The sequence below is a fragment of the Vigna unguiculata genome, chromosome 8, assembly GCF_004118075.2.
Source record: "Vigna unguiculata cultivar IT97K-499-35 chromosome 8, ASM411807v1, whole genome shotgun sequence".
NCBI classification, from domain to species: Eukaryota; Viridiplantae; Streptophyta; class Magnoliopsida; order Fabales; family Fabaceae; genus Vigna; species Vigna unguiculata.
This window is the reverse complement of record NC_040286.1, coordinates 7,962,702-7,977,443: the sequence shown is the minus strand read 5'-3', so window position 1 is coordinate 7,977,443 and position 14,742 is coordinate 7,962,702. Positions and strand designations below refer to the sequence as shown.

General features: G+C 35.9%; 1 protein-coding gene across 2 annotated transcripts in view; it reads left to right on the top strand.

Moving 5' to 3' along the window:
• LOC114194467 overlaps positions 1 to 13,238 on the top strand; it is a 40,910-nt gene extending 27,672 nt beyond the window's left edge. Inside the window, exons 15-23 of one of the 2 annotated variants that reach the window (XM_028084708.1) lie at positions 536 to 601; positions 777 to 908; positions 994 to 1,815; positions 1,894 to 2,174; positions 2,348 to 2,607; positions 7,379 to 7,626; positions 7,765 to 7,956; positions 12,177 to 12,449; positions 12,758 to 13,238. In XM_028084708.1, coding sequence (XP_027940509.1) covers positions 536 to 601; positions 777 to 908; positions 994 to 1,815; positions 1,894 to 2,174; positions 2,348 to 2,607; positions 7,379 to 7,626; positions 7,765 to 7,956; positions 12,177 to 12,449; positions 12,758 to 12,904 — 2,421 coding nt within the window. In that variant the 3' untranslated portion in view covers positions 12,905 to 13,238. Of the gene's footprint in view, positions 1 to 535; positions 602 to 776; positions 909 to 993; positions 1,816 to 1,893; positions 2,175 to 2,347; positions 2,608 to 7,378; positions 7,627 to 7,764; positions 7,957 to 12,176; positions 12,450 to 12,757 lie in introns of those variants that run through there. The other variant, XM_028084709.1, reaches the window with a different exon arrangement.
• The last annotated feature ends 1,504 nt before the right edge of the window (positions 13,239 to 14,742 follow it).

Here is a 14,742-nt window from a genome sequence, read left to right as displayed (position 1 = left end):
GAGGGATTAACTTTTTGGATTTTTTGAGCTGAAACATGGCTTTTTGAGATCCAGATATCTCCAGTTGGCTAGGAGTATTGCCAGAATAAGAATACTTCTTATGAGACTTGTGCCCTCTTATGAGTTAGGTCTGGTCCATTTCATTGGCCAAAATAAAAGTTTTTTACATTGGCCATAGCTCTCCCAGCCCAAGCCTAATTTCAGCGTACTGTTTACACACCCTTCTGGCGTATATTCTCTCTCCATACTTACAAACCTTGCCTCTCCCCAATGCTCTGCTGTAGGTTGGCAGGTAGCTATCTCTCTCCTAAAACTGGTCTGGTGCAGCACACCTTTTACCTCTCCTTACATACACTCAATTAATCTTGGGCCTAGGGCTACATCATTCTGACCTCAAATCATGTTGAGAGTGTTTTTAGCAAGTATAATCTGGTTCCTTTACTGTCTCGTTCTCCAAAGTTTACTATTCATCTGTGTATTCTGTTTCTTCTCTAAAGGAAAACTGATTATGTATGTTTGTACATTGTGTATGCAGGATTTCTTCATTCAAAATTTGCAGTCAGTGGGATTATACACTGAAAGCCTTCAACAACTGCTTGAGGTATTATCAAAAGATTTCCATGTTATTTTCCTTTCTAGAGATGCAATATTTGATTCCTGAATTTGTCATCTAGAGTCTTTTGAATAATTATTTATTGATACTATAATTAGCCGAATAAAATATATTGAACAAATTAATTTTTGTGGCTATTTTCAATGATATACACAACGTGCAGACAGTGAGGGGGCTTCATGCTCCATCAAATGATGTTGTTCTTGAAGATTTAAGTCTGCCTGGTTTATCTGAACTCAAAGGTCACTGGCATGGATCTCTTGATGCTAGCGGTGGGGGAAATGGAGACACCCTGGTAAAATGTTCAGTTTTTTTGTATTCTTGTTAGTTGTATGAATAGTGTATTTTTTAATATTAACATTCTTATTATGTTATTTCAGGCAGAATTTGATTTTCATGGAGAGGACTGGGAGTGGGGAGACTACAAAACTCAGCGTGTGTTGGCAGTGGGTGCTTACAGTAATGATGACGGTATGCACCTGGAGAAAATTCTTATCCAGAAGGATAATGCCACCATCCATGCAGATGGAACATTGCTAGGGCCTAAAACCAACCTCCATTTTGCAGTCTTGAATTTTCCTGTTAGTCTTGTTCCAACTGTAGTTCAGATCATTGAATCTACAGCAATGGATGTTGTTCATTCTCTGCGACAGTTATTGGCACCCATTAAGGGTATATTGCACATGGAAGGAGATCTTAGAGGAAGTTTAGCAAAACCAGAATGTGATGTACAAGTAAGGCTACTTGATGGTTCTGTTGGTGGTATTGATCTTGGAAGAGCTGAAGTTGTTGCCTCTCTAACCTCAACCAGTCGTTTTCTTTTCAATGCAAAATTTGAACCTATAACCCAAAATGGGCATGTACTTGTTCAGGGTAGCATTCCTGTTGCGTTTGTACAAAATAACACATTACAGGAAGATGTAGAATTAGATAAGAGTCAGATTACTTGGGTTCCTGATTGGGTGAAGGAGAAGAGTAGAGGGAACGCTGATGATGCTGGTGACAAAAAGGTTAGTAGAGATAGAAATGAAGAAAGTTGGAATACCCAACTTGCAGAAAGCCTTAAAGGTCTAAATTGGCAAATTTTGGATGTTGGAGAGGTCAGGATTGATGCTGATATAAAAGACGGGGGAATGACATTAGTTACTGCTTTATCTCCTCATGCCAATTGGCTTCATGGAAATGCGGAGTTGAAGCTTGAGGTTGGTAAATGAATATAATTTTTCCCAAATATTTGATATTTAGTTCTCTGAATCTTGTCATATGGCTTGACTTAATAGGTCAGAGGTACAGTTGATCAGCCAGTACTTAATGGACACGCATCATTCCACAGGGCATCTATTTCTTCACCAGTGCTACGAAAACCACTTACTAACTTTGGTGGAAATGTTCACGTGAAATCAAACAGGTTATGCATCGCCTCACTGGAGAGTAGGGTAAGCAGAAAAGGAAAGCTTCTTGTAAAAGGGAATCTGCCACTCAGAGCAAGTGAAGCAGCCCCAGATGACAAGATTGAATTGAAGTGTGAAGTTTTAGAAGTACGGGCACAAAAAATATTAAGGTTACTTTCATAGCTTCTTTGAATTTCTTAAGTTTACTTCTAGGCTTGATAATGGATGCAGAGGGGCTCAAGTGACAACTAAACCATAAATATTATTGATTTTTTGAATTGCATCCTCCACCTCCGGCCTTGTTATATAGTCTCTTTTTAACCTGGTGCTATACTTTTGACAGTGGTCAGGTTGATTCTCAGTTGCAAATAACTGGTTCAATATTGCAACCAAACATATCTGGGAACATAAAAATAAGTCAGGGAGAAGCATATTTGCCACACGATAAAGGTGGTACTCCTGCTTCTAATAGATTTCCATCCAATCAGTCTGGGCTTCCTACTGCTGGTGTCAGTCGCGTGTTTGCTTCAAGATATGTATCACGATTTCTCAACTCAGAATCTGCTTCTTCAAGGACGACAGTGTCTCAATCCTCTGGCTCTGGTATTATTATACATGCCCATCAGTTTAGCCTGAGTTTTTTCTAATAATATGGTGGTGAATGTTCTGAAATCAGAATGGATTCTCTTATTATTAATTCAAACCGAGAGGCTCTTGCTTCCATTTCTACAGAATGATGCTATATTATATGCATTATTTTCCTACCAAGAATTTTTTTTTAAAATAAATTGCAATTATTATGCAAAGGCAACTTGCATGATCATAGCATACGATGCAATGCATAGCAATTAACATACTAGTTTAAATTTGATATAAATTTTGTATAACCTATGTATCTTCAAGTAGTCATATTTTACATATACAACCTCATTGCATACATGAGTTCTGTCCTTTCTGAAGTTCTTTTGATAGACGGAGCTCAATTTATGATTGACCTAAAGTTAGGAAAGAATCAGATGGTCAATTATGAAGTGAACCATTGAATATAAATTAAATCTCTGTTAACTCCCTTTCATATATACTTTGATAAAATATTTGATGAAGACATGAAAGAAATACGGTTCTCATAGACTAACCCTTTTCAGGTGACCCATTAATTTCTCTCAGAATTCAAACCAAAGCAACTTAATGACTATCACAAGGAGAACTAAGAAATTGACATACAACACTTACCACAAAGAAAATATCTGCTCTTGTGGGTATTAGAGTACTGTATACTCTTGAGACTAGTATGGTTGTGGTATTAGAGTTTGTTAGTTTATTATGAATTCAGCTAAGGTCTTAGTTTGTAGCAGTACTTGGTATAGCTAGTTACGATTTTGTTGAGGATACCTGTGGCTTCCAACTGCAATTGATCCAAAGATGGTTCTGAGCTCTTAACAGATGCTACTCTGTATTGATCCATTGTTGGACCACTTCAATATGCTACAGTCTCTTACCTAAGATCAGTTTCTCAGTTAATAAAGCCTATCGGTTCGTGTCTAATCCCCTAGACACTCACCGGTCTGTAGTTAAATGCCTTTTACAATATTTTATAGGAACTACCTTCTACGGGCTTCGTTTTAATCAAGTATTTCCAACTTGTGTTACTGATTGTTACATTTTGAGGAGAGAAGTGAACATAAACATATGAAAATTAATGGAACATCTGGTTTATTCAACACTTGTGAATTGTACAGAAACGTGAGTCTTGTTAAGAGACTTTGGAAAAAATGAATTCCACTAGACTCTCACAACCCAAATACAAAGCCAAATATAAAGATTGAAATAAAGACAAGTGACAAACATAACCACCTAATATCTGTAAAATATCTCAATCTGAAATTGTACAGAATGTTCAACACTTAGACAAGGCTAATACCCCTCAAACGCAAGGTGAGGGTTGTGAAATAACAAAATCCTGAACTTTGAGTTTGGACCGAAGAAGCTGAAAGTGTGTAGGAGAGTGAGGCTTGGTAAGAGTATAAGCCCGTTGGTCCAAACTGAGAATGTGGTGAACTTCAAGTTGGTGAGACAAGACTTGATCCCGAACGCAAAAAACATAAATTTCCGTATGTTTCATTCTGAAGTGAAAGACACGATTGTGAAAATAGGTTTAGGATTAATCTCCCTTGTGTTTAAAATACACATAGGGTACTCTATTTATAATAGAGGAAGTATGGGCTAAGCCCAAAATACACGTAAAGAATAATGACAAATAAATTGAAGATAGAGATAAAGATAAGATATCTAATGATATATCTAACAGTGAGCAATGGCAACAACACTTAGATTGTCACACAACATAACCAGAGTGAAGAAGAAAATAAGCAGTTCTTTCAAAAGAGCTTGAATCCATAATATTTCAGCAAAAGCTTGCGCTAACCCCAATATTCAACTTCAATGCTAGAACGAGCAATGACATGCTGTTTACGAGACCACCATGAAATAAGATTGGGACCTCGAAAAATAGTCGAGTTGGAGATGGATTTTTTATCATCAACATTAGAAACCCGGTCCACATCACACATAACTCTTAGAGAAAAGGGCATAGAGGCATTGGCAGGATGTACATGAAGGCAAAAGGAAATAGTACGTCTAAGATACCGTAAAATTCGTTTAACAACAATCCAATGTGAATATAACGGATTAGCCATAAACTGATAAACCTTATTTACAGCATAGTTGATATCAGGGCGAGTGAAAGTATCATACTATTATTCTACAACAACTAATCAATAAAGAGTTGGAGCAGAAAAATATGTGATCCAGTTTTAGACAGTTTGCATAAGGAAACCATAGGAGAAGGAACAAAATGAGCTTCATCCAATTTGGTTTTCTTTAAAATATCCCGAATGTACTTGAACTAAGTCAAAACCAAAGACTTACCAAATTGATAATTGATTTCAATGCCCAAAAAATAGTCAAGTTTGCCTAGTTGCTTGAGAGAGAAGTGAGAATGCAAACTGTGAGTTATTTGACGGAGGAGAGGAATAAATGAACCTATAATGATAATGTCATCAACATAACCTAAGATGTAAACAATGTGAGAATCATGACCATAGAAAAATAGAGACAAATCAGCTTTGTCGGGACAAAATTCGAGCTTAAAGAGGTTAGTTTGAAGCTTATCAAAGCACTACCTTGGAGCATGTTTAAGACCATAGATGGCTTCATTGAGTCAACAAACCAGAGTTTTATCTACAGATTCAAATCAGCGAAGCTATACCATCCAAACAGTTTCATCAAGACTCCCATTCAAAAGGGCATTGTTAACATCAAAATGAAACAAATCCCAGTTACTAGTTAAGGGAACTGTGAGGATGATTCTAATAGTAATAGGTTTGAAAACTGGGAGAAAGTTTCATGAAAATCAAGCCCTAGAATCTGATTGAAGCCTTTGGCAACCAACTGAGCTTTATATTTATTAACAGAACCATCAACGTTCAATACCTAATAAATATCTGAGTTTGCTAGGATCTTTGGTCTAAAAATGGTGACAGAGATGTTGTTTCAACTGAGACATGTTATGGTTGTTACTTCTTGTAAGAACGATGTTATCAACATATACTATCAAGTAAACACATCCAGCACTCGAGTGTTGATAAAAGATAGGATGATCTGGTTTACACCGAATCATACCAAATTGTTGAACAACATTGCTAAACTTTACAAACCAGGCCCTAGGAAACTGTTTTAGGCCATATAGGGATTTGCGAAGACGACATACCATCCCAGAAGACTCCACTTGAGCAACAAATCCAGGAGGTTGCTCCATATAGATTTCTTCTTGCAAATCACAATTGAGGAAAACATTTTTAACATCCAGTTGATAAAGAGGCCATTGTTGAAGAGTAGCTATGGCGATAAATAAACGAACACAAGTCATCTTTTTCTTGAGAGAAAAGGTATCTCCATAATCCAACCCAAAAGTTTGAGTATAACCTTTTGCCACAAGATGAGCTTTGATGCGATCAATAGTACCATCAGGTCCAACTTTGATTGCAAACACCCACCTACAACCAACAACAAGGTTCCCAGATGGTAACGGGACCAGTTCCCAAGTTCTACTGTTATTGTTGGAAGTCCCACATCGACTAGAGATAAGGCCATTTCATAGTATATAAGTGAGGTTCAAACCTCACCTTACAAGCCGGTTTTGTAGGGTTGAGTTAGACTTAAAGCCCACTTCTAACATGGTATCAGAGCCAAGTTAGAGCCTATCCTAGCGAGCTTTCTTGGACATTCTATTCCGCCCGATATCGGGCCGCTAACGGACCACCCACTAATTTCTTGTCCCACGCATGAGATGAATATACCTCAGTGTGAGGGGCTGTGTTGGAAGTCCCACATCGACTAGAGATAAGGCCATTTCATAGTATATAAGTGAGGTGCAAACCTCACCTTACAAGCCGGTTTTGTAGGGTTGAGTTAGGCTTAAAGCCCACTTCTAACAGTTATGAAGAGCACTTAGTTCATTTGTCATGGCCTGACGCCAACCAGGATAGGCTAAAGCTTCACAGACAGTTTTTGGAATGGTCACAGAAGAAAGAGAGGAAAGACATGTATAAAAAGGTAATGACAATCGATGATAACTCAAAGCAATATAATGGGGAGAGGGATTACGGGTAGAACACATACCTTTTCGAAGGGCAATGGGAAGGTCAGACTCAGGTGTCAGAGCCGGAGGAGACAAAGTAGTTAGCACTTGAGTGGAGTCACATGCTGGTGGTTTGGTTTCGGTGATTAAAGCCATTGTTTAAAAAGCCAATCCTAGTGAGATTTCTTGGACATTTTGTTCCATCCGCTATCGGGCCGCTAATAGACCACCCATTAATTTCTAGTTCCACACACGAGATGTATATATCTCGGCGTGACGGGGTGTGTTGGAAGTTCCATATAGACTAGAGATAAGGCAATTTCATAATATATAATTGGGGTGTAAACCTCACCTTACAAGCCAATTTTGTAGGGTTGAGTTAGGCTTTAAGTTCACTTTTCTAAGAAAAACAATAAGAATCAAATGTAAAACTGCCTAAAATATCAATCAGCACAAAATCATTATTGATGCAACAAATCAAATGTGCTAATCATATGTATTGCTGAGTGAGCCGAACCATGACAATGGTTAAATAATTTACAAATGGCATTTTACACATTTTACCATCTCACATTTCATAATTTGTATTAGGAGATACCTCGATCAATAATTTGATTCCTTGATCTTCTACTTTTGTTTATGATATTCATAGTTTAGTTTCGTTTATTATGTTATATTATTCACAATGGCGGTTAGTACATGTATTGATACCTTCCTTTCCTTCAAAAACAACAGTGACGGCTAACAAGTCAGCTCAGGTCGAAAAGCAAATGGAGCAAGTGCAGATTAAACCAAATGTAGAAATCTGTCTCAATGATTTGAAGCTTGTTCTTGGACCAGAGTTGAAGATAGTTTATCCTTTGATTCTTAATTTCGGTGTAAGTGGAGAGCTTGAGTTAAATGGCCGGGCCCATCCCAAATGGATAAAACCTAGAGGCATACTAACATTTGAGAACGGTGAAGTCGATCTTGTTGCAACACAGGTATATGTAACATTTTCTTTTTGCAACTCTTGCAAATTGTGCATTGGGTGTGGTTTCTTTGAGGAGAGTTTTCTTTTGGTTTGTCTTGGGTATTTATTTACACATTCTTCATGTTCATATTATCCTTTTGAAATGCAGGTGAGATTAAATCGAGAACACTTAAACATTGCAAAATTTGAGCCTGAGTATGGACTAGATCCAATGCTTGATTTAGCTTTGGTGGGATCTGAGTGGCAATTTAGAATTCAAGGTAGAGCTAGCAATTGGCAGGACAAACTTGTGGTGACCTCAACGCGTTCTGTGGAACAGGATTCACTCTCACCCACTGAGGTAAACATGCTGTTGTAAATAGCAAACTATTAGGGTAAAAATATCCCCAAGATCTCCATTGTCGTTAGGAGAAAATATTTTAGAATCTTCCAATTCATTCAACATTCTTTTATTTCCTTATTCTAAAGAGTTTGATTGTGACAGATTGGTGTGTTGAGAATGTTATTGGTTGTGATTTTTCTCTATAAAATAATTATTTGTTTCCTTGTATAGTTCAAGTTGGTATCAGAGCCTTCAATCTTTCGAAGGCTCGCGGTTTGCCATCGTTGTTATCACTGTTTGCCATCACCCTTGAGGTAAGAGGTGTGCTAGAAAGGTGCAGCCCACATTGGCAATTGCAACGCCAATAGTTGCGTTATCACACTAAGTCCCACACCACCAATAGTGTTGGTGTGTGCAGCCCATGTGCCTTGCTTTGATGAAGCCCACTTGCTGCCCCCACAACAAATAGTGTTGTTCTTGAGCCATTTCAAGGAGTAGTAGCATCTCATTTGACTTCGATTTGAGTATATTTTAGTTTTTTGGTGCTTTTGGAAATCAAATTCTCTGTTACATCTTTGGTTCGTGTCTATTTTTCCATGTTTGGTATGAAATTCTCTGTTAGGTTTAATGAAGATGAATTTCCTTACACTTGTCTTTTCGCCAATACTCCCAATATTGTTAAAAATCTGGATCAATGTTCTGATTTGCATCCCAATCTAAACTCACTCTTTACCCTTCTGTTCTGTCACTTCCTCCAGTGTCTGTTAGCTCATCAAAAAATTCATCTTCTATAGAATCTCTCTCTTTTACTGCACCCATACAGCTAATAATACTGAAGCCTATCAAAATGTTGACATTCATTCCATGCAGACTTGATCTAAGTCTAGTATTGTATAATGCGGAATTTGTCCTCTATTACTTTCTCATTTTGAACCAAGAACTATGAAACACACTAATAAAAGTGTTCACTCGTCTGCTGCAATGCAGCAAGAATATGATGCTCTTATCAAGCAACATACTTGGGATTTAGTTCCTTTACCATTTACCAGACAACCTATTGGGTGTAAGTGGGTGTTTCGAGTCAAGAAAAAGTTTGGTGGCTCCATTAATAAATACCAAGCTAGACTTGTAGCCTAGGGTTTTCATCAAATACATGGTTTTGACTTTCATGGGCCATTCTCTATGGTAGTGAAACCAGTCACCATCAGAGTTGTTATTACTCTTGTTGTTACCTATGGCTAGAAATTGTTTTAGGGGGATGTTAATAATGCCTTTCTAAATGTTTTTCTTGAAGAGACGATTTATACAGTTCAGCCACCTGGTTTTGAAGTGGAGGACAAAACAATTGTTTGTAAACTAAATAAAACTCTATATGGTCTTAAACAAGCCCCTTGTCACTAGTTTCACAGATTATAGCACATGCTTCATCAACTTGGGTTTGTTAGCAGTACCTGTGACCAAGGTTGTCAAACTCGACTCGTAAATTCTTTACGAGTTTATTTCAAATGAAAAAAAGAATTATATAAATTATTTATTCCTGGAGCATTTTTACTTCTACTTTTAATAGATGAAGATGCACTTGGATTGCTCTCAATTAAATTTGAACCATTTCTAGACATCCTGTTTTAATTCCAGTTCACTACAAAATTCCAAAATAAAAAATTATCTGGCACGGACACTTATTTGTCATAAGGGAAGAAAAGGGCTTATAAGATTTTAGTCACAGCTGATAAAATTTAAATCAGGAGTGGGTATAAAATTTGAACGTGCAGACGTGAGGTGCAGAGGTTGCAAAACGAAAAAAAAAAAAACAAAGCGAGGGGCTGCAAAACACAAATCGTAGCAGACGCGACCCACGGACCTTGGGCAATGACAACCACAATTATGACAGTGGCTGACAATGATCGTGAGCGAGCGACACAAAATCAAGAGACAGAGCACAAGAGCGAGAACTAGAATTGCGACAGACCAAGGAAAAAGATGGACTTAAGTCTGAAAGAAGAAGATTACAAAACCCTAATCTGGTGAGTCAGCCCTAAAAACAACTTCATTTTACGTAAAAAAAAAAAAAACTCGTCGAACTCGCCAAATCGGAAGTACACTTGCGAGTTCGACCGAGCCTACTGATTGTACCTTCGATTTTGCGATTCTACTACAAAATCGAGTTTGCTTCTGAGGTAACTTGGAAGCTAGGAGTGAACACGTAAACTCGTCTGAATTAATAAGTTAACTCGCGAGTTTGATAACCATGCATGTGACTCTTTATTTATTTACAGAAAACAATTACAGGTGGTGTATTTTCTGATTTATGTGGATAATATCATCATCACTAGTACATCTGCTAATCTTATTCTGTCTATTACAATGAAACTTCATGCTGCTTTTTCCTTAAAAGAACCGGGACAACTTGACAAAACAAATGATTGAGGTTCACCCTATTTCTTCTCCAATGATTAGCAATTGCAAGGTCTCTAAACGTGGACCTGCTTTGTTTTCTGATCCAACATTATACAGGTCAGTTGTGGTTGCTCTCCAATATCTCCATGTAACTCGTCCTGAAATTAGTTATATTATGAACAAGGTCTGCCAATTCATGGCCTCCCCTCTTGTGAAGCGTATCTTGCAGTATCTTAAGGATACCATCTTTCATGGCCTACATTTTCAAGTTGCTTCTCCTCACTGCTCCTTTTCTTTAAAAACCTTTTGTGATGCTTGGACTTCTGATGTTAATGATAGAAGATCTACATCTGAGGCAACCATTTTATTTGGTCCAAATCTAATCTCTTGGTGGTCTTAGCAGCAACAAGTTGTAGCACGCTCGAGTAAGGGTGTTGAGTTCAAAAGTTTAGCTCAAACTTCTACTGAGTTGTCCTAGATTTTTTCACTTACATAACTACAGATCTTGTTTTCAACTCCTGATTTGTTGTGTGATAATCAAAGTGCATTCTCCATTGTCATAATCTTGTCTTTCACAACCGTACCAAGTGTATGGAGATTGATGTATTTTTTGTTAGAGACAAAGTCATGGCCAAGTAGATGCACATTTGTCATATTCCGACCCTTGACCAGTGGGCAGATGTTTTGACCAAACCCCTTTCTTCGACTCCGTTTGCTTTACTACGTGCCAAACTCAATGTGAAGAATCTCTCTTCAGACAAATCTTCTCCTTGAGTATGAGGGGGCTGGTTGTGTACAGTTAATAGTTGTTAGTGTACATCTAATAGTTAGTGATCAACTATGCAATGGTCAATGGTCAACCACAGTCAATAGTTGACCATATTGTACAACTGTACTCTCTGCATCTTGCAATATAAATATATTTATGTACAAAACTTGTGTAAGTAAGATTCATTAATTAAAATCAGTTCAGTTAAACATGTCTCTTCTTTCTCTCTCTCTCTCTCTCTTGTGATTCGACACAGATGAAGAGAAAAGAAAAACTGAGATCTACTTTTTAATTGTTGAATACCCATAATTTACAGAGAACCATAGAAGCATACTTATATGGAGTGCTAGAGTTAGTTACATGTAACAAACTTTGTGACAGAGATACAACAACAGTTGCCTGTTAACTAATTACAAACAAAATAACAAACTGTTCTCTATCATACACTAACAATTTAAAAATAATAGCTGAAAATATGAAAACAATTATTTAAATTGAGAACCACAAATGAAATGAAAACATGAAGGACCTACCTCTCAAATGGTTTTATTCACCTATGAAGTTTGTCAGACTCCTTGCTCCTACGCCATCGAATCCTTACTCTTTCTGTTCTAAGTGAATCCTTGCTCATCAGTTCTGAAATAAAAATGTGGTTTCTCTAACATAAATATCAGTAAATCAAATATATTCAACTATAAAAAAACAATTTAATTAATCTCAGCAATTACTAGCAGAATGTAATCATGTAAATGTGTAGGTCATTTTCATGATATTGGAACTAACTTTTGGATATTCAGTCTATTTCACATCTGATCATCTAAGAGAAATACATAATTTGAAATCTTAAAAGTTCATATCCTTATTTGTATTATGTTAGTATTAGATCAGGTCCTTAAGCTGATTAATGTCTCAAAATCTCCTGTTGGAACAGAACACTTGGAACCTAGAACTGTTATGTGGATTGTAATAGATTTGTTAGTGTTAATGTGAATTGTTTCATCTGTGAAAATCAGCATCTTTGTGATTTGATTTTCAAGAAGACTGATTCTATTAATTATTTTTAACTATGCAGGCTGCCAGAAGGTTTGAGAGTCAGCTTGCTGAATCCATTTTGGAAGGCAATGGTCAGCTTGCTTTTGAAAAACTTGCTACTGCAACTCTGGAAAAATTGATGCCACGAATAGAAGGAAAGGGCGAGTTTGGCCAGGCTAGGTGGAGGCTAGTATATGCACCTCAGATACCTAGTTTAGTTTCTGTTGATCCTACAGCAGATCCTCTCAAGTCACTTGCAAGTAATATATCGTTTGGTACAGAAGTTGAAGTTCAGCTTGGTAAACGTCTTCAGGTAATCATAAGAAAACAAGTGGTTAGTTACTCATTAATCACTCTCAACATTGTTAATGCTAAGTGGTTTCTGCAATCACATTGTTGTTTCTAAACTAAATACCTTTCTGTGACATTTATTTTACAATCTAAATACACATTCTAAAGTAGAAGCATATCATTCAAGTTAGGAAGATGTATTTGGTAGTTTCTACATCATATATAAGCATCTATTATTTGTTCTATAGTGAAATTTTAAATACTTTAATTTTCACTGAGAACCTGTGCCAATGTTAAAGCTGAAGGTTCCTGCTATCGTTTTTCTTTCAGGCCACCATTGTTAGGCAAATGAAGGAGTCTGAGATGGCAATGCAATGGACACTGAGCTATCTTCTTACAAGTCGTTTGCGAGTGCTCCTCCAATCTGCTCCATCTAAACGCCTTCTCTTTGAATACTCTGCTACATCCCAAGATTGAGTTGCATCCAAGTAATATTTGCAACTACATCCCCAACCCAACCACACAACTGCATCACTGTTAAAAGTAGAAAACAGGAAATGTGTTCTTAAACTCTTGTTAAAAAAAGCAGCTCAAGCACACTTCAAATTTTTTCCCTTGCATATTATGTTGTGAGGAAAGGGGGTCTTTGGGATGCTTTTTGAATGTGAAAAAAGTAGTATAGATGCATATTTTTTTGCTCAAATTGAGCCTGTTAATATGTAGATGCTTAATTCATGAATATTTCAGCCAGTAGTTTTGTACATAAATTCAACTTTAATGAAAGCATTTATAGCATCATTATTGTTTGACACATGATCCTAAGAAGCATGCTTGTGTTTATTTTCTGTATCAGAATCATCAAACTACCTTGCATCCTTAATTGTCCAATTTAATCTCTCGATTCCAGTAGCTGCTAGATTTGGTTATTTCACAATCTCTCGAGTGTGTGTAAGCAGTGCCAATCTATGCAAGTATTATCGCTATTAGCTTCAATGGTAGGCATGGTAAATGTCCTGTTACTATTGGAGAGTAACATTTAAAGATTTAGTACTATTATTTTGACATCTAACAAATTTTTACATACTTTACATTCACTATTTTACTTTTCAATCTCTCTTTATAAATACAAAAGTTAACTTTTTTAATGATCAAAATACTTCTAAAAGTGAGTTATCAAGCGGTATAGAGATGAAAAAATAGATCATTTTCTTTAAGGATTCTATTAAACAATCCCTAAATATCGGTATTGAACGTAAGGCTTTCCACATCAACAATTGAAGAGATTATGTCTAAAATTTAATCTGTTACTTTCATTATAGCATCTTTTATGGAAAGTTAATGCGTCAGAAATAGTTTTGCAATATGTCGTTTTCTACCAGGTAGAGAAAATAAATTGATTTTATGGAAGTGAGGTATGAAAAGTAGAATTGAAAAAAAAAAAAAAAGAATAAAAGGGAAATTGGTAACTTAGAAGAGAGAGATGAAAAGGACAAATGTGCCAAATGTAAGATTTAAACTAAAAAGTTTGAAAATACATTTTAATATATTTAAATTATTCTTCACTTATAAGGGAAAAAAACTCAATGTTTCGTTTCTGTTCACTCTTTACTTTTAATTAAAAATATCTTTTATCAAACAAAAACTTCATTTTCCCTTAATTTACCCTTTTCTATTGAATATTACAAAAAAGAGAAAAGAAAAATTATAAATGCGATGAAAAATAAAGAGAAAAGAAAATTAAATTTATAAGTTATATTCAAAAGATTTAAAATAGCGGTTACATTAAAATGTCAGTTAACAACAATTATATTATAAAAGATAAACTTAGAATATGAAGTGTGTACAAAAAAAAAGGAGAATATCTATATGTAGGTATATCTATTGGAAGTAACAATAGTGAGAGTACATGAATATTAGTGTAGAATAAAGAATTATATTATAAAGAATAAATTTGAAATATGAAATGTATATGCAAAAGAATTAAATCTTCTTTATACATAGATATAGATAATGTTTTGTTAGTAGATTATAAGAAGGACGGTTTACTGGACGTAAATTATTTGTGCTATTTGATAAAATATTTCGTTTAACAAAGAACATGTAATAAAAAATGGTCAAACTACTATATTTTATACCAAAATGACAATTTATATTGTACAATTTAAATTTGTGAGTGAAAACATAAGGTCTTTTGCTTAATATCTTTTGAAGAAAATGGTTGAGTTTGACATGGAAAGTGTGATTATGCAAGCTTGAGCTTTATGAGAAACTCAAGTGTAGAGTCGGAAGTTTTAAATTAGATAGACGAGTGAAAC